This window comes from Sceloporus occidentalis, unplaced genomic scaffold (genome assembly GCF_023333645.1).
Source record: "Sceloporus occidentalis isolate IW3139 unplaced genomic scaffold, rSceOcc1.0.p SCAF_9, whole genome shotgun sequence".
Lineage (NCBI taxonomy): Eukaryota > Metazoa > Chordata > Lepidosauria > Squamata > Phrynosomatidae > Sceloporus > Sceloporus occidentalis.
This window is the reverse complement of record NW_028316989.1, coordinates 3,255,240-3,278,211: the sequence shown is the minus strand read 5'-3', so window position 1 is coordinate 3,278,211 and position 22,972 is coordinate 3,255,240. Positions and strand designations below refer to the sequence as shown.

The following is a 22,972-nucleotide window of genomic DNA, read 5'->3' as shown; positions in this document are numbered from 1 at the left end:
GCCCTGTCTTCCCTCCTTTTTTAATGACACCTTTTAATAATAATAATAAAAATCACTATATGGGTTCCCTTCCTATTCCCCTCCCCCCCCCCTTTGACTGTTTTTAATATACAGATGAGTGAAGTCAAGCATAGCAATGTTAACTTGATCAGGGGACCTGGCAGCAGTTAAGCCAAGTCTATCTTACTGGAAGAAAGTCCTGCATGTTTGCAACCCACATGGAGATGTCTAGCATGGCTAGCTCTGACTGACTGATGCCCATTTATGCCACTAAATTATTCACCCACTGCCAATCTTGGAAGCAATTTTGCACTTTTAAAAAATTAGTAAGGCAAACAGTGGGCACGCAGAAGTTAACATGTGGCACTTTAAAGCCTAAAAAGGTAGCCTGAGGTGTGGCAGGAGAGTCAGAACTGACCGCCGAACTTGCATTTTGTCCTTTCAGTCACTTAAATCTGAGGGTTCTCTTTTTTTACATGTTAAAGCAGTCTTCACTCATAATGGCATAAAGATTCCATTTAAGTTGATGCATTCCCAGGAGGAGAAATTGTGTCGGAGCTCAGTCGCATGTGTGCAGTTAAAAGGCACAGTATGAAGACTTACGAAAGTACAAATCTTTATATGTTTACTTGGAAGCAAACCCATTGGGACTTGGGTCTAGGTCAGTGGTTCTCAAACTGTGGGGCAGGAACCCTAGGAGGCTTAAGAGTTGCTCAAGGCGCTTGGAGCCCTTGCCTGGGAGAGGAGGAAGAGAGCTATTTCCTTGTAAAATGTTAAAGATATGAATATATATGAAGGTGTGAACGAAAGTGTGTACATTAACACAGTATTTTATTTTTATCTGTGACGTCCGGATGTATAGCTGGCCCTCCACATTTGTAGCTTTGACGGTTTTAATATGTTCTTTCTAGGACCCTTTAAGTCCTCCAGTGCAATTCTACTGGAAGTTGACTATGGCTGGAGAACCTAGACGTTCCTAGAGAAAACACTTCTCTAGGCATTTGTAGGTCCTCCAGTTTGATTCTATGGTCAACTTCTGGCAGATGTTGACCATGGAGTTGCACTGGAGGAACTGGAGATTTCTGGAGAAGTGTTCTCTTAGGTAATAAGAAAATGATTATTAATTAATGTGTGCTTTTTCCACATTCACTGAGGCCCTTCACCCCTATCCCCAGCGAATGTGGAGGGACCACTGTAGATGTAAACAGGGTCACAAGGGTAAAATGTTTGAGAACCACTGGTCTATGTAAGTCTGTTTAGGACTGCAGGCATGCTTTGTGGCAACTCCTAGAGGGATGGCACCCAGCACTACCAGTCAAAAGATATTGTGCCACTTATCTTTCCTTCCTTAGCAGTGAAAAGAAGATTAGGAGGGGAAAAGGGAAAGACAGTAGAAGACAACATCATTCAGATCCCTCTAGAAGTACTAAATGAGGCAGGGAGAAAAACCTTATTATCTAAAAGCAATCTACATTTCAGGAGATGCAATATTTTGTTAGCATGTTCCTATGTTTTAATGTGCGAGGCGGGAGTGCGTCCGTAGGTATATTAACACATTTTAAAGGCAATTTTAACAGTGCGCTGACACTAAACTGTAGTTTATAAAAGGATGTTAGGTTTAACATAACTGTGTTTTAGTTAACAAATAGAACTAACAACGATTCCCCATAAAAGTACGAGAATGTCACCTTAGGCTAGCAGTGGAGCTGCTACTGGCTCACAAGGCACTAGTATATTCAGTTCTTTGGGATTTGCTAGGGGAAAATATATATATCAAAATGTCAGGAGCAAAGAGATGATGGAAAATGTGACGACAACCAAAAGGAAGAGAAAAATTTAAAAAGCACAAATGCGTTATCTGGTCATTCCTATAACTTCGATGTCCCTCTATTAAGACTTGTCTGGGAAGTTTGAAGATAACAGATGGGAATACTGTGGAGGTACTACATGTATCTTTCATTCCATCCCCAAATTGCAGTTTGGCATTTGTCAGGGTCACAACGATGCTATGCAAGCAATGCTAATGCCACGCAAATGAGCATCAGCCCTTTGGCTTCTGATGTGTTTCCCACACGGTCTTTGGATACCCAAAGCCATGCTGGTCAGCTTTATAAACATATGTGGAAAGAGATGCATGTTAGCCAGCAATTGCTGACTCTTTAACGGTACGGCCATGATGCCCGTCGTCCAACTCTTTACCTAGTTGCCATAACGCCTTTCATTGCGAGAGCACCAAACGTGGTGCGAAACCCATTTTTAATTCAAGCCCATTGAAACTGTTATGAGCACTTTAAATCCTATGCAGCCTGCTGGAAAAAAACAAACCCCAATCCACATATCTTTCAATACTTATTTTATATGAAATGTTGCTTTTTCACGTCAGGATGTTTACATTGGCTAGATCTTGTTGGGTTGGCGAAACCTTGTTGGATTGAGTTTTGTCAATCTTTGCACCATTGGTTAAGCCAGATTTTTGTTTTGTTTTAAAGAAAGAGAAAATTATATGTATTTGTTAATAAGATTCTTTCAGACCCGGGGGTCATGGATCAGTATGAGGCGAGGTGGAGGGATACCCTGCTATGTTATGCTTAGATAGACTATTCTTAAGACTGTGATGAAGATGTCTATTCCTATTAAGTTAAGGTCAAGTTTACTCCCAGATGCCAACGGCCGTTCAGCATATTTGTGTTTGGTAAAGCTCTCCATAATTCTTGCCAAAAATAAAAAAGAGAGAAGTCTTTAACAGTGTATGTATTCGTATATAAATATATGTCTGCATTTGCGGTAATAAAATACTTGAACTATTGGGAAGTCTTCCTAGCTGTATTTTGGAAAAGAGTGGCAGAGATCCTGTCCATTATGACAAATGCTGCCAAGATCTTACAGCCAAAAACCTGGCTGGTTGGCTCATAATAATAATAATTATTATAATAATTATAATTATTATTTGTATTCTGCTTTTCCCCAAAGGAATCAAAGCTGATTCCAATAGTATTTGAATAGTATTTGAACCCCCACTTTCTAGACTTCTCCTGCTCCTGGTGACACATCATTTGTGATGGTGCATCCTTCTTATGTTTGAACGTCTCAAGCTCCTTTTCCTGGTCTCATCTTCATCTTATCCCACTGTCTTCCATCCTTGATTTCTTAGGACTTCTTCTTCTCCTTGAGACTATTCTTCTATAAGGTCAACACAGTCCTAACAACGACATCCAAAGACAGCCCTCCCAGTAGAAAGATCCACAGCATCTAGGTTTGGAAATGTTGTAATCTAGGTGTCTCACAAAAAAACATGATTGCTAGCACTCCGTAGCACCAAGGCCTGAACTGGGGCATCCCCTTCTCCATCCTTGTCTCTTCATGGAGTCAGAAATTGGGGTGTTACATTCTCCATCCTTGTCCTTTCATGGAGTGAGGAATTGGGGTGTCCTCCTCTGCATGCTTCTCCCCTCATGGGCTCAGTTATTGGGGTGCCACATTCTCCATCCTTGTCCTTTCATGGAGCCAGGAATTGTGGTGTCCCCTTCATTCTTTGTAGAACCAGGAATTGGGGTGTCGTGTTCTCCATCCTTCTCCCCTCATGGGCTGTTATTGGGGTGTCCCTTTTTCATTCTTCTCCCTTCATGGAGCCAGGAATTGGGGTGTCCCTGCTTCATCCTTGTCTCAGGAATTGGGGGTCCCCTTCTCCATCCTTGTCTCTTCATGGAGTCAGAAATTGGGATGTTACATTCTCCATCCTTGTCCTTTCATGGAGTCAGAAATTGGGTGTCCTCCATCCTTCTCCACTCATGGGCTCAGTTATTGGGGTGCCACATTCTCCATCCTTGTCCTTTCATGGTGTGAGGAATTGGGGTGTCCCTTCTTCATCCTTGTCTCAGGAATTGGGGGGGGGGATCCTCTTCTTCATTCTTCTCCCTTCATGAAGCCAAGACTTGGGGGTCCCTTTCTCCATCCTAGTTCCTCCATTGACTCAGGAATTGGGGTGCCACGTGCTCCATCCTTGTTTCTTGGTGGGGTCAGTTATTGGGGTGTCGAGCTCTCTATCCTTGTCTCTTCATGGAGCCAGGAATTGGGGTGCCCTCTTCTCCATCCTTCTCCCCTCATGGGCTCAGCTATTGGGGCGCCCCATTCTCCCTCCTTGTCCCCTGATCCCCCTTCCTTTCCCTGTGGCTCCCTTGGGCCTCCCCTGCTGAGGCCTGCTTCCCTCTCTCTCTCCCGCCAGGCCTTGGGTTCGCCTGCCGTTCTTGGCCGTTAGAGCCCTCTCTCCTCGGGGAGAAGGAGGCCGGGCGGGAGCCATGAGGGGCCTCCTGCTGCTGCTGCTGCTCCTCCTCCTCAGCGCCGCCTTCCTCCTCAGGGGCCTCGGTCAGCCAGGGCCCGGCTCCCTCCCTCCCTCCCTCCCTTCCTTCCCCGCCTCTGGGCGCCTGGCCTCCGCCTACTCCTCCATCAACCAAAGGCCACTTTCTTTGCGGTTGTTTTCTGCCTCCCAGGCTTCATCCGCACTCCAGAATAAACCCGCTTTCACGCCGCTTTAACTGCCATGCCCCACTGCTATGGAATCCTGGGAACTCCAGCTCTGGGAGACATTGGGACGCCACAGCAAACTCCAACCTTCCCTGGCAGTTAAAGCCATTGTATTTATAGATAGATAGATAGATAGATAGATAGATAGATAGAGATATTGTTCAACAAATCTATCTAATCTCTATTTATTTATCTATCTATCTATAGATATTGTTCTATATATATATATATATATATATATATCAACAAATCTAATCTCTATCTATCTATAGGTATTGTTCTATATATATATATATATATATATATATATAACAAATCTAATCTCTATCTATAGGTATTGTTCAATATATGTATGTATATATTGTTCAACAAATCTGTCTATCTAATCTCTCTATTTATCAATATTGTTCAATATATATATATATATATATATATATAATATATATATATTTCAACAAATCTATATCTATCTAATCTCTGTCTATCTATCGGTATTGTTCAACACACACACACACATATATATACATATATTTCAACAAATCTATATATCAACTAATATACAACGTTCAACAATCAATGTGTGTTTGGAGAAAGCTTGCAACTCTCATTAATAAGCGCAACAAAATTTCTGAGCATTCAATGGCAGCCGATAAACTGGCCTTGTGTTGTTTACTCCTTCTCTAGATTGTCAGAGGTTTCTGCATATCACATACCCACAGAAAGTACCGTCCAACAACACCGAAGATGGCTTGGGAGACGAGGTATTTGGAACCGAGAAATGTCATTATTTCATAAAGAATAAGCGCTCTGTTTTAAATGAAATAGTCCAAATGTATGTTCAGGGCTCAGCGGAAAGAGGGGAAGGTTCCCATTCAGTGCTATTGGATCTTGGCCAACTTGAGCCGTTGGTAATGAATAAAACAAAACTAATATAGCAGTATTGGGCAGCACATATCTGTATACGCTCATCCCTCCATATTTGCGGCTTTGATATTTGTGGCTTTGATTAATTCACAGATTTGATTAATGTGTTCTCTAGGAATATCTAGGTCCTCCAGTGCAACTCTATGGTCAACTTTAACTAAAAGTTGCACTGAAAGACCTAGCGATTCCTAGAGAGAATGCTCTACTAGGCCTTTGTAGCTCCTCCAAGGCAGTTCTATGGCCAGTGTCTGTCGGACGTTGACCATAGAGCTGCGCCAGAGGACCTAGAGATCCCTAGAGAGGTGTCCTCTCAGGTAAAAACATGGTGCTTTTGTTATTTGTTATTCTGATGAATGCCTTTGTTTGTTTCTGTTTTGTCTTGAATGTTACAGAGCATACAGACGTATATTATCACAATAAACAAGAAGGCATACACAATTCATCTGACACAACAGTAAGTGATCTCCTGCACTTTTTGGTACCTGGCTAAGTCTCCTAAGGCTGCACCTGCAATGCATAAATAATGCAGTTTGACACCGCTTTTTACTGCCATGACTCAGTGCTATGGAATTCTGGGATTCGTAGTTTTGGTGAGCTATTTAGCCTTCTCCGTCAGAGCACTCCGGGGACACAACACACTACAAATCTGGGGATCCCATAGCATTGAGCCATTGCAGTTAAAATGGTTTCTTTCAAATTGCATTATTTCTGCAATGCAGATGAGGCCTAAGTCTTTCAATCCCTCTCTTATTCTGACAGATAAGGATTTGAAGCATATTCTATATATGATTAATAGTACCAGACACATATTTAAGTCTGCAGTTAACCAGCTGAACAACTCAGTGAGACTTGGAGCAAGCTTGCTTTCTCCTGCTCCAGAGAATAGGACACAACGGAGCAATGGATGCAAGCTACAGAAAAAGAGATTCCACCTAAATATTAATAGGATTTCATAGAAAATCATAGAATCATAGACAGTGGACACTCCTTCTTTGGATAGTGATGGAGTCTCTTCTTTGGAGGTCTTTAAACAGAGGCTGGATGGCCATCTGTCGAGTATACTTTGATGGAGAGTTCCTGCATGGCAGGGGTTGGACTGGCTGGCCCTTGGGGTCTCTTCCAACTCTGTGATTCTGTGATTTTCTGGAGTTTATCACACGGGGGTAATTGGGACTTTAAACAGTGATTAACCCGTGAAAACTGCAATTGGCATTAAACACAATTAAAATGAGATTAACACAAGAGCCATTATCCCGTAAAATAACCAGGGAATAACCAGGCAATAAACAGCAAAGGGCTGTGAATGATTTGCTGCTATTTCTTGCCTGGTTATTCGTGGGATAATGGTACTTTAATCCCTTTTCACACATCATGTGAAAACCATTAGCACAATTGTGTGATAACAACAGGTTATTCACGGGATAATATCACTTTGGACCCAATGTCATGTGAAAACCATTAGTGCAATTGAGGACATATCACGGGTTAATCGCCCTTTACACTTCCAGTTGTCCCCAAGTGTGATAAACTCCACTATGGAGTTTATCACACGGGGGACAATTTGGAAGTGTAAAGGGTGATTAACCCGTGATAATTCTGCAGTTGTGCTAATGGTTTTCACGAGACGTCGAGTTAATTACTCTTTAAACTTAGATTATATCTTCTTTGATGTGTTCTAGTGAATGTGAGCCAGAATATGGCAGATGCAGGGCTTTGCCAAGGTACTCCTGGCTTAGCAGTCCTACTTTGCTTAGAGACCCCAAGAGGTTCATTGATGGGTAGTGTGTGAACTTCTCTCATAAGCCATCTGTCATTATGACAAGTAGTTTATTAGTGGTGTTTACCAATGGTGGGCTTTCTCACATCCGTCTATTTCTGTAGCTCAGTTTGTTCAGGCTCTAGTGCCCTTGCAGAGTTTCCCTAGTTATCTCTTCCATCCATGCCAGGGAGGCTTGGTGTACTCAGTTATCCATTTTGCACTACCAACACAAATACCATTTTGTTGTGTTTATTCACAGAAGCTTTTTGCCAAATGACTTTATGGTTTACACATACAACAAAGGGGGCTTTGTACATCCCAACTCCCCGCAAGTTCAGGTAAGAGTTCCTTTCTGTGGCTTGCAGCGTCTTCTTGTAGTTTGAATTTCGCATCTTGTTTTTCAAGTGTATAAAGCAGATACTTATACTCTTTTTATGTTCCAAAGCAGTTTACAAATTTTTGTAATGTGCATTAACAGTAAAGTTGGATAGAATACAACGGTGTTACAAGAGCATGGCAAAAGAGCATTTAAGACAATGGAAATTTGTTAGTCAGCTTAAACATCTTTAGAAATGTCTTCATAAGGTACCAAAAATAATAGTAATCACGCCAGCCAGGTATTTCCATGGAACATGTTCCAAAAATGGGGCACCACAAACCCCACTTACTTCATCTGATACAGGAATGTACAATAGAGTTTCTGGCATTGATCTGTTTGTAACCCAGATTTAGAGAGAATCTCATGAAAGTAGGCCGAGTTTAATTTTAATTTTTTAAAGTTTTTCTCTTGTATCTTTAGAATGAATGCTTCTACAAAGGTTATATTGAAGGTTACCCCAAATCTGTTGCAATACTCAGTACCTGTTCTGGGCTCAGGTAAGAGACCTGAGCTTGGGCAAATTACACATCCAGGCTGGTATCCAGATCAGGCTCTGGATGCTTCAGGAAAATGTGTGTATGTACATGCCTTCAGGTTGCCTGTTGACCCACTGAGAGGAGACAGAGTAAAAAGAGAAGGGGTGGTGACGGTTTTCACAAGAAAGAAAGGGAGTTTGTTCATCATCAGGGAAGGGGTGGTCTGGAAACTACTGTATCTTGACTGGCACTTTTTCTGTTCTTCAGAGGATTGCTGCAGTTTGAAAATGTCAGCTATGGAATCGAGCACTTGCAGTCCTCAACGACATTTGAGCACCTTCTTTATCAAATCAACAACAAAAACCTCAACGGCCCTCTTTTGACAGAAGGTTTCACTCCTTTGGACAGGCCGATGGAGAGCAGTGACGTGTCTTATAAGCTACTTTCAGATACTAAAGTTAGTCTTTATCTCTCTTTTCTAAAAGCCGTCTTTGGGAACGATTGCTGTTACCTGTAACCACTAAGCAAAGTTCTAAAGGCAGTTGACAATGGCTGGCATCTTGTGAGGGATGTATGCATGTGAAACTTTCTCTGATGCCTGCGTATGTCCTTTTTGGGGAAGCTGTGGATATTTATATTCCCATTCTCCCTCTACTGCACCCAAAGCACTCCCCTGGCTTTGTATAGAGCAGGGGTGGGCAAAGTGTGCTGCAGATGATGCATGCAGTCCCTAGGACTGCTTTTGTGCCCCCTCTTGCACTGGGCTGGACAGCAATAAAGACAGTGTTAGCTTCACCACTTGGCATTCTTGCATAGCTGTCAGAGTTGCAGAGCCTTGGCAAGTCCCACTGCTGATATTGCCCTGTGCCACTATAAGGTATTTTTCCCCTCTGACACAGCACCAGGTAACTCACATCTCTCATATTTCTCTGCTGTGGAGATACCTTGGGTGTATTATGGAAAATTTAAATTTAAAAAGGGTCTAGACATAGCTGTCCAGCATTGCTTAGAGCCACCACAGGCAGCGTTTCTACCACAGGAGCTAAGTCACTCCAGGACCCAAAGACAGATTATAATTCCAGGCTCTTGTCAAACCTGGAGCCTACCCTGGATAAATATAAGGTGCAGATAATCTTAAAGCAGGGACCCTCACAGTCAACCCTAGACACTTTACTTTGCTTGTTTGTCAGAAAGCAGAATTCCTGGCTTTGCCCTTGTGCTGTGCTTTAGCATCATCCTAATGGATGGTTACAGGGCAATATTTAACCTGTTACCTATGTCAAGTCATATAAGATCTGGATCTTGTAATGTTTTTTTCCTCTGGCTGGTATGGGCAATCTCAGGTTATAAGATACAGATTAGCTGTTTTCAGATTTTCTATCCAGGTTTAATCATCTGCTCTATGGTTGATTTGATGACCCTTTTGGCTTGACTGTTTGCCTCTTGAATTCTAGCCCTGACAGTAAGCTTGGTACTAAAACATCTTATGTGCAACTGTGTATATTTCTCCCATGCCTCTGGTAGCCTTATTTTTATAGCATTTCTCCCTTACCACACAAACACCTTGAAAGGAGTGCGTGCCATAAGTAATCCTGTTTCCGTTGTAGAATGTACACTACAGTTTAGATTAGGGCTATGCCACATGTAGACCCCCTATCCATTTTATAAACATACCCTCTGCTGACACTACCAGATTTGCTACAGTGGCAACGAAGAAAGATTTATGTTACCTTTAAAAGCACATTTTCCTTTTGTAAACAAGGCACATACTCCCCACATGCAGATTTGTGTTCCCAGACGCTACCTTGAAATGCCTTTTTTATTTGCAAACAAAGTATATGCTAAGAGGTGCCCCCCCCCCCAAAAAAAATGCATCTAAAGATAGAATTGACATGGTGTCAAATTTTGTGGTTTGGGTGCAGTCCCAGGTGGGCTTAAGATGTCAGTGTGGTTTCCTGATTGTCCAATCCTGATGTAGATTATGTTATTATTATTATTATTAACCTTTATTTATAAAGCACTGTAAATGTTCTATACAGTGGTACCCCGGGATACGAATTGACCGCGTTACGAAATTTCCGGGGTACGAAAAAGTTAGATTTAAAAAAACTGTTCCAGGTAACGAAAGATTTTTCGGGTTACGAAATTAATTTCGGCGCGAAATTCAAATCGGAAGCGCGGCTAGCGGCTTTCCAGCGGCTTTTCGGGTTGCAAAATGTATCGGGTTACGAACGGCGCCGCGGAACGAATTAATTTCGTAACCCGAGGTAGCACTGTAGTTAGTGGTGAAAAGGTGACTGTCAGTGTTAGGAGACGTAGCCTGATACGTTTTTAAAGCAACGATTTGTAACACACTTTACTGAAATTTGATAAAGTACTTTAGGCATATCTGCATCTTTGACACTAGGAATTTACGCTAATGATAACACGTTTTGTATGCTTTTGGGACATTCTGAAAAGTCTATTAAGTCAATTACAGATATAATTTCTTAAAGTGCTTCATTATGTCTGTCCTCAGCCACTGGCAGATGTCACTAAAACGTTCAGATACATAGAACTGTATATCGTTCTGGAGAAGGAATTGGTAAGTCTCTGTTTGTTTGTCAAAACCTATATCCCTTGAACAGCGGGGCAGGCAATCGCCATATCAGTATGATGCAGAGAGTGAGAGTGCTGACTTAAATAGACCAGGTTTCGGACACCTGCCTATTAGACCTACTTGCTAGGTGTGCTTTAACTGGAGATCCTGCACTAAACAGAGCATTGGACTATGGCCCCTGAGGCCCCTTCCAACTGTATGATTCTGTTAAGATGTTTTGGCTTTTAGTGAGTGTTCAGAAACATGATTTGCCCTTGGACCTGTTTATTTGGGTCTCCTCCAGCACCACATTTTGAATGACTGATTTTGTCCCCCTGTTAGCTTTCTTCATTGCCAAGCTTTCACATCTGTGCATAGGAATTGGAAATAACGCACAGTATGGATGATGCCGACTAGCCTGAGAGATGACCTAGAATCTGGCATACATAAAAAGAAGGTCACACTGCTTACTTATAGCTGCCAGACTGAGACCACCTAGTAGTGGGGGGGGGGGGGGGGGGGTGTTATGCAATTGTTTAAAAAAGCTTGATTTGATCATTTTTGTTATAATGCATAAAACTGTATTCTTTTCCAGTATGACTACATGGGGGGAAACCGTGATGATGTCACCCAGAACATAGTACAACTTATTGGTTTTGTCAACGGTGTAAGTTATTACCATGTTTTGCTTTTGTAGCAATACAAGCAATTTGGAAGTTTTATTTTGGCAGCTGTTTTTGTCTTGAAAGCGTCTGCACTGGCAAAATGATTACATAGCACTGGATGCCAGGAATGCATACACAGGAAGCCACAACTTAATAGTTTTTGTCCTGCATTGCAATGTTGTGTGATATTTTGTTTTACTAACAAACTTAACTGGAAAGGCAAACTTTAAATAATTTATGCAAATAGCAATAATAATAATAATAATAATAATGAAAATGTTATTACTAACCATGCTTTAAAAATCATTTTTAGTATCTGGCATTTAGTATTCGGCCTTGGACCAGTATTTAAGTATTTAACTAAATGATATGAACGAGTGGTAACTAACATCAGTCATACACTGTAATTTGGTTTCAATGGGACTTTCTCTGCATGCTAATACTGGAGTGTATGACCATTTTCATGTATAACAAAAATCAAGCAGGGCTAAGGAATATTTTTACACTGAGAGCAACATTCCTTCATGCATAACCTTCTGGGGTGCTGCATGAAAATGATGGGTTTTGCCAAAGCCACATACTGAGCTCACACAGATACACTCATATTCCTCCCATGCACATGCATGCATGTCAACATACACATAAAGATGCTCCCTTGTTGCAACCAGGATGGGTTGCTTAAAGCAGGGCTGGGCAAAGTGTGTTCCCCACGGCTCCCCATAGGTTAAAAAAAAAGTTGGAGGAGAGGCTTTCTGAAAAGGGAAATCTTGTGTAGGGGAGGTAATATTTCAATGAGATCTGTGAGTGCCTAGGAAGTGTAACTTTTGCCTCTCCAGCTGCATCATTATCACCATCATCATATTTATTTGGACTCAAAGCGGCTACTTTGCTCTTTACTTTACTCTTCAATCAGTCTTGGGGGGGGCAGCGGCAGGGAGTGGGGGAAGCATCCCGTTTGGGGGATCCTTTGCAAAGGTCTTGTGGATGGCAGTTTCTCACTCTGTGCCAAGTCTTTATGATGAAATTAAAATAATACAACTTTTACTGAAACATAATTGAGCATGGTTTTTTTCCTTCATATCTTTTCAGATATTTTCTGACCTCAACATAACGATCGTTCTCTCCTCTTTGGAATTCTGGACAGACCAGAATAAAATCGACACATCAGGAGACCCTGACGAGTTAATGCGGAAGTTTTTACAATGGAAGAATTCATATCTTGTTCTACGACCCCATGATCTGGCATTTTTGTTTGTGTAAGGAAGTACAATATTTCATAGTGAGCATACACTCACCAGCATTGATATTTTAATACTTAGACACTGAAAGATTTAAAAGTTTTGTGAAGTCGAAGGCTTTCATGGCCAGCATCCAAAGTTTGTTACTGGTTTTCTGAGCTATGTGGTCGTGTTCTGGAAGAGTTTATTCCTGAGGTTTCACCATCATCTGTGGCTGGCATCTTCATCTATGAAGCTGATGAAACGTCAGGAATAAACACATCCAGAACACAACCCCATAGACTGAAAAACCCACAAATAACTATTTAAAAGTTTTGTTTACAAATTGTGTGCCCATACACACAACGGACTATATTTTGCAACCGTATGACAAAAAGTACTCAAAGAAGCAAAACTAGTACTTGTGGTTAAAAGTACCCACGCGAGTCTTTCTCCTATTAGTTTAGGTCCATGTGGTGTAGCTGGCAAGGTAGAATTTGATCAGAGAGACCTGGATTCAAATCCTTGGTTAGTCATGAAATTCCGAGAATGGCTTTTGGCCTTTCAGTGATTCTGAGTTCATCGATCAATGGCCAAGTACATGCTATAGCACTAGATCATATCTCCTAAGTCACCTAACTTCCATGAGCAGTACATGCTGTGTATCTAGGCTCAAATGTTTCAGTTTCTTTCATCAGTCACGGTGCAGGGAGACTGGGAGTCAGTGCTTAAGTACTCAAAGCTTGTAGTCTGATATTTACAGAACCTGTGTTTGTGGGCAGACGTTGAAGTAAAGGGTCCATCTGCTATGATAGCAAGAGTAGAGGAAATGTAAAGAATTTAGTGTATGACTTACAGACATAGTACTCTCTTTGGTACATAACCCATCTTACCTTCTTGTGCTTTAGTTACAGGGAGAGGCCTAATTATGTCGGAGCAGCATTCACCGGAAAGCTGTGCCTCCGGAATTACGATGCAGGAGTTGCTCTGGTGCGGCTTCACTGAACTTTCTTGATTAATATTTATAAATCAGGCTGGCTTGGATTTAGATGCTGGATACTAGATAATAAGACCGGCTAGATTTGGATTCTAGTGCAGAAATTAAAAAGAAAAACCATCTTGGAGATGGATTATACATACACTAGGTAAAGACATACTAGGCAAATTACTTGCCTTTATGACAAGTAATTAAAATAGTTTGGGGTGGATTGAGCGTGATTGTAAATTCCTGTTTAAAACCTTCAGGAATCAGCAGCAGCTCACACTTGTGATTTTCACATAACACCAATATCCTGGGAGGAATGGTGAAATGTGCTTTATGTGTTAAGATGAAGGCATCAAGACAATGAGATACTGCATTGTTGCCATTCAAAGTGGGCCTCCTTCATTTGATGTCTTGAAAAGTAAGATGTGATACAACTTTCTTAGCAACAGATCCCTAGATGTTACAGTACACTCCTCACCATCTCCACACCGATGAAGGTTGCAGAGGATAAGAAAAGCTCACAAATATTTGGGGTCCCACATTTGGGAAAGACTGGGCATATCAAACCAGGCTTGGAGGAGACTAGTGTTGCATAATGTCATGATTTAACATTATTTAATATATGCTGACCTATTACCTAATGTTAATTTATTAATAAAACAGAAGAGAATAGGTCAACTCCCAATCAACTCTAAAAAAAATACTGTAACAATATAAAACATCTTTAATGTTATTATTGTTCCCCTCTCCAGGTTGTACTCACAACAGGTGACTTTCTCACCCTTGCTGTTGCAGGCCTATGTGAGACCTTGAATAACTGGATACCTTTTGCACATGGGAACCTTCTGGTGAAAGTGCTATGCAGACATGTCCTTAAGCTATAAAATTTCACAGAAACAGAGCTTTCCTATTCTTACTTTTCAAGGCATCATAGAAGTAGAACTTTCACATTTCTTACTTTCCAAGGCATTATAACAATGGAACTTTCCTTTGTGTAGACTAATAAAAAACACAACCTTCTGACCGACAAAACTGGCAGAACTGAAGGGATGCTAAACCCTAGCTTTAATAAACTTTAGCTGTTATTTAGAAGCTTCTGTTTGTTTCTATGGTGGAATGAAATGACTGGGTTTGTTTCTTCTAGTATCAAAAGTCAGTTACGATGGAGACGTTTTCTGTCATCCTGGCACAACTGTTGGGCCTCAGCCTGGGGATGGAGTATGATGATGGCAAAGAATGTAAGTGTCCAGGCCCCATCTGTATAATGAACACAGGAGCAGTGTAAGTCTTTTAATGATTATCAGTAGCAGTATTTGGGAGAAATGCACAAATGTAGCCTGGGTGTCACCTAGCTTGAAGTCAGTACATATGAAAAGGATCTAACAGTCTTAGTAGACCACAAACTAAAAATGACTCAACAGTGTGAATCAGCAGCCAAGAAAGCCAATGCAATTTTGGGTTGCATCAACAGGAGTATAGTGTCCTGACAGTGAAGTATTAGTGCCATTCTGTACTAGTTTGGTCAGACCTCATCTGGAATACTGTGTCTGGTTCTGGGCACCACAATTCAAGAAGGATATTGACAAACTGGAATGTGTCCAGAGAAAGTCTGAAAAACAAGCCTTTTGAGGAATGACTTAGGCATCTGGGTATCTGTAGCCTGGAGAAGAGAAGACTGAGAGTTGTGACAGCCATCTTTAAATATCAGAAAGAATGTTATGTACTGTAGAAGATAAGGAAGTTTGGCTTTTTACTTATCTTATTCAGTATCATATATACTCATGGGAACAGTAAGGTTTCTGTGGCATTGGACTCTGGCACTCCCTCCCCAGAGATACTTCATTGGATCCTTCTCTCATAGTTCCAAAAGAAGCTGTATTTTGCCAGGTGTTGGCTCATGCTGACTTCCATCCATTTTGATGAGTCCAAATGTTGTATGCATTGTTATGCCCTTGTCTTTTATTGGATTAACTGTATAATTTACTAAGTTTAAATTTAGCTAACCTAGGGAGCCTTCAAAGGACCAAAACTCAAGATTTCAAAAAGCACTGTGTCAATGTGGGTGCATATAACAATGCCATTTTAAAATATGTATTTCAGGCATTCGAACGGTGTTAAAGCCTTTAGTAGCTGCAGCATTGAAGACTTCCAAAATTTCATTAAGTTCAAAGGAGCCCCTTGCCTTTCTAATAGGCCCAATTTAAAATTGTATTATAAAAAGAGAAATGCAAAGGGCAGATCAGTTTGTGGAAATGGTATTCTGGAACCTGGAGAGAAGTGCGATTGTGGTTCAGCTGAGGTCAGTACCTGAGATACATTTAACATATTTGTTTGTTTGAATTTATATCCTATCCTGTTCCAGAGGTTTGGGGTGGCCTGTGAAAAACAATGACATAAAACCATAAAATTGGAATCATTCCCAGTTTGACCTAAACACCAGATGCAGCCAGACAAGCCATGACTTGTGCTTCTTCTGTCAGATACTTTGGGAAGTCTTGTATGGTCAGAATCCCAAATTTATATGCTGCTAAACTTCTCCCAGAGAGATGGCTTCTGGCCTTAGCAATCAAAAGAGCTGTTCTTGGCTATCTCTGTCTCTTGCAGACTGTCCCAAAAACTAACTATCGCAGCTTCAGGCATAGTTCTACCTGCACCAAGTGGAGGACCAAAAGAAGAAAGCAAATGAACAACATCCCTCATCCAATTGTTCTTCCCCTGGTAGATCATGGCTGCTTTGTTTAGGAGGAAGGGGGAAATTGCAGTAAAGATTTTGTATTAAAGCACTCTTAGAATTTCAGCCTTACGTTCATTTTCCTTAATCATGCAAGCAGTTAAATGACCCCAAGTAATAGCCCTACTAATAGCTGTTGTGTTTTCAGGATTGTAAGCACAGTAGATGCTGTACCAGCACATGCACATTTCAGCCGGGAGCTGTGTGCAGCAATGAATTATGCTGTGAAGGTTGTAAGGTAAGCAATAAATTTTTGGAATGATTTAGATGCTTACCCAAAGAGTCCATTTACCTCATTACCTTGTCCATATGGTTGTATCAACTTGTTCGGAACTGCTGCTACCTGTGATTCCCAAAGCTGGAAGTTGCCTTGGGGGTGAACACCACTTTCTCTCTTCCGCCAAGCTGTGGCCCACCCCACTTAAGAATATCACTGTTTCCTTTTTGTTGTTTCTCTCTTTCTTTACCTAGTTTAAGCCAAGAAATACAATATGTAGGTCAACAGCAGATAACGTTTGTGATTTTCCTGAGTACTGCAATGGAAGTTCAGCGTCCTGTCCAGCCGATGTTTATGTCCAGAATGGTTTCAAGTGTGGTTCCAACACTGGCTTCTGTTACGGAGGATCTTGTCAGTCAGCTGATCTACACTGTCAGGGACTCTTTGGTAAAGGTAAGGCTTCTGCTTTTTAAAAACCCTCTTTTAAAACTCTTGCAACTTTTTTTTTAAAAAGGCAAATCTTGACACCATTTAAAAATATATATTAAGCAAATCCCTTTCTTCTGGGACCACACTGTGTATGTGAATGCATGCACCCATGTGCTCAGTTGCATACATCTGTGAGCTTTCATTTTGTTTAGTTTATCAAAGTTCACACCAAAGAATGTGGGAAGTCAGCTGCTGTCTCTTTGTGTTTTTGTGTGTGTGTTGAGGGGAGGGGAGATACAAGCTTCTGCTAGCAAGCCCCACTCCAAAAAAGGTATAACTGTTTTCTCCTTGCTGCAAATGCAGTTTTCCACTCTGCCTTTCTGTACTCTCACCATCCCACTTTAATGAGTTTGACCAGAAAAGATCCAGTACTCTGATACAATAATTTATCTCAAACCTCTGTTCATGAGAGTCTCAGGAGTGGGCCCAAATGGCTTGAGGAAACAAAAGAAAGGCAATCTATTTGGTGACTAATAAAATTAATTACTGAAATAAAAATCTGAGAATCTTCTTAGAGAGCTTTCAATCTAGGGGAGGTTAAAGATAAATATTACCTAACTGTGGGGTCACTGGATGTGGATGTGGCGGTGGGGAACCTTACCGATTATAAAAGGGTGTTCATCTAACAGAGGCCTATTTCAATATTTACAGACTCAAAAAATGCTCCAATTGCATGCTATGAAGAAATCAATGGTCAGACAGATAGATTTGGACACTGCGGGACTGATTCCAAAGAGGGATATAAGGCTTGTTCTCTTCAGTACGTGAGCATAGTACTAAGCAAGGGAGGGACACTGCTTTGGAGATTAAATGGCTAGGGAAGGGGAAGGAGAAAGAGGACCAGGCAGTAGGGACTGCCTCTTATCCTCACTGCTGTTCTTGAGACAGGGAAGAGACAGAAGAACTTCATTCCTCAACTGGGGGGTATGTGCAGCTCTCCAGATGTTGTGCACCTGCAACCCTCATCAGCCATAGGCAACATGGCTAATGGTTAAGGATGATGGGGAGTTGTATTCGTACATCTGGAGGACTACAAGTTGCCCATAGGTGGTTTATTTATGTATGTATTTATTTTTAGCAGTCTACTAAACCAATGGCTGTCGTCACATCTGTTGTGTAAGAGTCACAAACCAGTATTGGAAAGCACATATTGGGATCCAAAAGCAAAAGAAGAAACAAGTCTTCACGCGCTTATTGATGTTTGCATTTTAGTCTGAGAGGGCCACTTTTTTATTACGTAACAGTCCAGTTATATGGAAAGAGTTTTTTTAGCAACAGTTCCTGCTGTTGAAAGATTGAATGTATAGCCCCTGAAGAAGGCCATTTGGTGTTATACGTTGGGGTCATTACAAACCAAGATAATCAGGAAAAAACTTTTAAAGGAATAACCATTGAATAAAATGCAACCCTCAATAAACCTGAAGATTTGTTTCTTCTTTTGCTTGTACATCTGTTGTCTAAACAAACAAACACTGAGACTCGAGCCCTATTTCTGCCCCACAGTGCAGCTGCTGAAGTTCATTTTCAACCTTTTTCTTCCTTTAATTGTTTTAGCCTTCAAAGTAAAATCAAGGCAGGGGGTTTATTCAGGGTGCGGAAAGCTTCATTCTGGATGTGTGAATTGCAACCGATAAGGTGCACAAGAACTGGGATGTTCCAAAAATGACAATTTTTGTCTGTTTCACACTGAAAAATGAGTATTTTTTAAAGAAAAGAATTGACATAGTAATGTAGCCCAAATGGCAAATCTGATATTTCAGACATAGAAAACATGGGGTTCGTAATACATGACTGCCAATTGTTTGCATGCAGTCTAATTTTCTTTTCTTCTCTAAATGCCTTTGGTAGGGATATCAGATGTGGAAAGTTAATCTGTGTATATCCATACACAGTGCCTTTTACTAAAATGAAAGTTCCTGTCCTGTATACGCCAGTAAAAGGTACTATCTGTGTATCTTTGGACCTTCAACAGCCAGAAGGCTCCCCAGACCCTATGCTGGTGAAAGAGGGTACAAAATGTGGAGTTGATAAGGTAAGGAGTGGCACAGGACCATAATGACGATAATGATGATTAATATTGCTGCTACGACTGTGTTACCAGTGTACATGGCATCTTAGAAATCAGGCTAAGCAAAATTAAAAGGGAAGGAAGGCTTCTGTTTCAAAGAGCTGAAAAAATTCCAGTGGGGGGGATGAGACAAGATTTGTAAGTGGCAATTTACAAGCTGAAAACTCCCCCTTTTTTAAACTTCAGGTTTGCATCAATCAAGTATGTGAAAAATATAGCATCCTGAAGTACGACTGTGACCCTGATAAAAAATGCTCTGGACACGGTGTAAGTAAAAGGAATATTTCATTTCTGGTGTTAGCATTTCTACTGTCAAGGGAGGATGTATGGCCCACCCATATAGGCAAATAAAGTGACAGAGTCCTCAAGAGGTAGAGTGACTGTATTGCTTGGCCAGCTTATAGATAATCAGTTTTGTGAGTAGGAAAAAACCCATTAGAGGAGATGGTTTGGGTTATTCTTCTATCCTCAGACACTAAAGATACTTGGCAATTTCTGAGGAAAAAATAAGACAGTATGAATCATGCTTCCATGGGCTCCAGCGATATAAACTGGCCAAGGTATGAATGTAGTCATGCATACTCTATACATGGGGTACTTGTTGCCAATCAAATGGGGGGCAGACACCATAGAAATATGAAATGATGGCATAAAGAGCAGTTCCTGCCTTCATGTTGTGTTTCTGGCCTGTACAGTGCACCTGTAATTCAGTAATTTGAAATCCTCAGTTCTTGTCTGCATACTCTTCACTGAACATTGTTGCACATCATAGGTCTAGATCAGACCTCCCCAACCTGGTGCTTTTCAAATGTGATGAGCAATAGATGTCACCTTCCCCTGCCTGTGTGGGCTAGCCTAGGCTGTTTAGACCCACCACTTTATGTATATATGTTGTTTATATATGTTATATTATATAGTTTATATCTGTTAGATTTACTTTATTTTACTTTTGATGGACTAGGGCCTGGGTCATACTCAGGAAACAAGAAATAAGCTTCATGTATGCGCCTTCTAAGGTCATAAACAAGGGATAAAGCTCTCTTATTAAGCATGCCTCGTCTCTCCTCAGATGTGCAACAACAAGAAAAACTGCCACTGCAATCCAGGATGGGCTCCCCCAAATTGCAAAAGTAAAGGAAGCCCCCTGGGAGGAAGTGTTGACAGTGGGCTTCGCATTTTGGCATCCGGTTAGTGAACTGTACTGATTCAATACATCCACAATACGCAAGTGACTCCTAGTACAGTAGTCTTCAGAAGCATGGCCCAGCTTTCATTTCAATTTTGACTTTGTATCATTCACCTTTAACCTTACAGTGCTTACTAAACTCTAAATACACAATATACATACAGTGTCACTACTGTATCAAAACCGAATTTGACACCTTCTGTTTTTAGCAGGAGTAAGTTTTGGGGTCAAGGAATGCATTTGTTCAGGAGAACATGATGGTGCACAAGATGGTGATGGATGGGGCCAAAGCCAAAATTGAGCAGGGCCATTCTCAAAGAAGAGAAGAAGTATTAAAGTATGAATGAGAGCACAGAATCAGATTTTAAAAAGTCTTTTAAGGCTCAGTTCAAAATGAAGAAATGTTACAAAATAAAGATGGCAGCTATTTCCCCTAAATACATGAATGGGGCTGAGTGTGTCAGTAGAATTTACTTCAGAACTGTATGCACAAAAACAGTTTGTCGGATGCATCAATCATAGTTCCAGTCAACTTAAGTCAAACTGCTGTGTGATGTGTTTCCATCTAGACATTACAGAAAGAGCCGCTGAAAACAGCATGCGAACATGGGTACTGCTAAGCATATTTCTCTTCCTGCCCATTGCCATTTTGTTGGCCATCTTGCTTTTCAAATGGAAACGAATCAACAAGTACTGCACTGACGACAAGAAGTCACAAGACGATTCTTTGTAAGTAGCTATGCCCTTGCTTCACCGTCACATGCCCTGTGTAGCTCTGGAATAATTTGCCATTAATAACGTTTGATATATTTGGTGATCTTGTGGAGAACAACAAAAACCACGGCCAGCGAATGTGCACAACATTCTGTAAAACAGGTTTTGCATGAAATACCAGCATCTGTCCCAAAGCTCTGATAACTCACCAAGTTTATTACATATCACTACTAGAGTTAACTTGTCTCTATTGTGACAAGGAGAACCATAATGGATTATACATTAGATATGGGTAGATACAAAGCTGGAAAAGTTAACACTGGACTACAACTTCCAGCATCCACTAGTCAATATGACCACTTTTTCAAGCTCTGACAGACTTCAAGTAGACACAGTCTACTTTGTTCTTCTCTTGTACCCCAAGATCTACCAGGTAGACTTAAATTAAAGGCAGCAGTTGAGAGACCATACATACACTAAGAAGAACACTATACCTCTCCGAGCACATGCTCAGCCTAGGAATTTCTTTTCATTTAGTACCAGAAAGTATGTGCAAACCCACTCCTGGTTTCCCTCAAGCAATCCATTTCAGTAGCCTTATTCAGAGCAGATGAGACCTTTTCATTTACTGCTACTAGTAAACATTTCTGAGTTATGCACTTAGTGATCCAGAGACCTTCCAGTAAATCCTAATTTGCCTTCTGCCTATGAAAGATCATGATATAATAATTTTTTAAATTGTTATTTTTACTTTATAGAAGTGTCTTCAAAATCATCTTAATTCTCCTTGCATTCTAGATCCTATTCTAGATCGGAAGAATTGAGCATGTCTGACAAAATAAGGTAACTTTCCAGTAATTTAAATGCCAGCAATATTTTCTGTACTAAGAATACCAAAAGTGCTATATATCAATACATAAGAAATGCTGTTCTTTCACATCTGATTGCATGGGCTGAGAAAGAAATGTTCCTTCCTCCCTTTTCTTTTCTTTTGCAAAACTGAAGCATGAATTCACATGCAGTGCCATTGGGAGCAAAGCCGTTTCCTCCTATATCTTCAATCCAAGACTCACCCTGACATCTCAAGGACTGGGTCGGGGTTGGTGAGGGAGAAATCCTATGGGAATAGATACTCTAACCTGGGGTGGGGTAAATTGTTGTCCATGGGCAACCCTTGGGCCCCTAAGTGTAGCCCTTGAAGTCCATAAAGCACCTTTACCCTGACTATGGTCTGATTTTGGAGCATGTTTTGTCTCCAATTGCCCCAAAGATACCAGAAAATGTGTCAACGTTTCTTCTCGTAACTCCTCAGAATTTCCCAAACCTCCCTCCGAGACACAAACAAACAAACAAAAAGGTTGAATATCAGCCCAAATGACATCTGGAAATGAAACTGTGTCAGTTTGGGTGTGCAGAAACATGCCAGTATAGCTCTCTGAGGAGTCATGCAGCCCCCTCCATATCTTTTCCTCTGGCAACCCAACCTGTGTCTCTTTTGCTCATCGGTTAGTATGATCCTAAGGAAATGCATGTGTACGTTCTCTTTCTCACCCTGGATTTCTGTCATATGGTTTCTGTCATAGCTTTATTTCTCTAATATGTTGTATCTTCCATCCCTTTTTCTGCTCTCTTTTCTTTTGCCATGGCATGTGAATAACATCAGCACTCACACGGACCAGATGTGACCCAAACTGCGCTGGACTCCTGCTGTGCAGGGAAGAAAAAGAGACAGCCAAGATCACTCCACACTTGGATGGTGCCCTATTTCTTGTAGTTCCTTAATAAATGATTGCTTGCATAGAAAGCACAGAGGACAAGTGTTCTTCTCTGAATGGTTTTCCAAATGTGTCATGCGGACTTTGTCTGGGCTGGGCTGGTGTCATAGGTCATCATCACTGAGCAACTGGTGAGGCTTACACCCCATTAGTACCACTTTTTAAAGATGTCTCATCCACACGAGGCGAGAATAACAAAGTACCATTCCCAGCATCATCCAAGCCTTAGGGAGCTGGGTATGTTTAGCCCGGAGAAGAGAAGGTTAAGGGGTGACGTGAGAACCATGT

At 41.1% G+C, this 22,972-nt stretch overlaps 1 protein-coding gene across 1 annotated transcript; it reads left to right on the top strand.

Moving 5' to 3' along the window:
- Window positions 1–4,252: 4,252 nt before the first annotated feature.
- Window positions 4,253–22,716, top strand: ADAM2 (ADAM metallopeptidase domain 2). The gene is made up of 21 exons (XM_089538684.1): window positions 4,253–4,362; window positions 5,206–5,282; window positions 5,838–5,899; window positions 7,464–7,542; window positions 8,004–8,080; window positions 8,327–8,516; window positions 10,578–10,643; window positions 11,233–11,304; window positions 12,392–12,558; window positions 13,428–13,509; window positions 14,649–14,785; window positions 15,605–15,803; window positions 16,384–16,473; window positions 16,707–16,905; window positions 17,593–17,701; window positions 18,790–18,973; window positions 19,196–19,276; window positions 20,079–20,196; window positions 20,765–20,924; window positions 21,708–21,752; window positions 22,573–22,716. Exons 1-21 carry the CDS (start codon window positions 4,296–4,298, stop codon window positions 22,592–22,594), a joined length of 2,283 nt encoding a protein of 760 aa, XP_089394810.1. The 5' UTR covers window positions 4,253–4,295; the 3' UTR covers window positions 22,595–22,716.
- Window positions 22,717–22,972: the final 256 nt, after the last annotated feature.

Bases quoted from the DNA above. Each gene is read 5' to 3' on its own strand.
- ADAM2 (XM_089538684.1), top strand. From the start codon at position 4,296: ATGAGGGGCCTCCTGCTGCTGCTGCTGCTCCTCCTCCTCAGCGCCGCC. The intron at 11,305-12,391 runs GTAAGTTATTAC...ATATCTTTTCAG, and splicing joins TTATTGGTTTTGTCAACGGT to ATATTTTCTGACCTCAACAT. The intron at 16,906-17,592 runs GTAAGGCTTCTG...CAATATTTACAG, and splicing joins TCAGGGACTCTTTGGTAAAG to ACTCAAAAAATGCTCCAATT.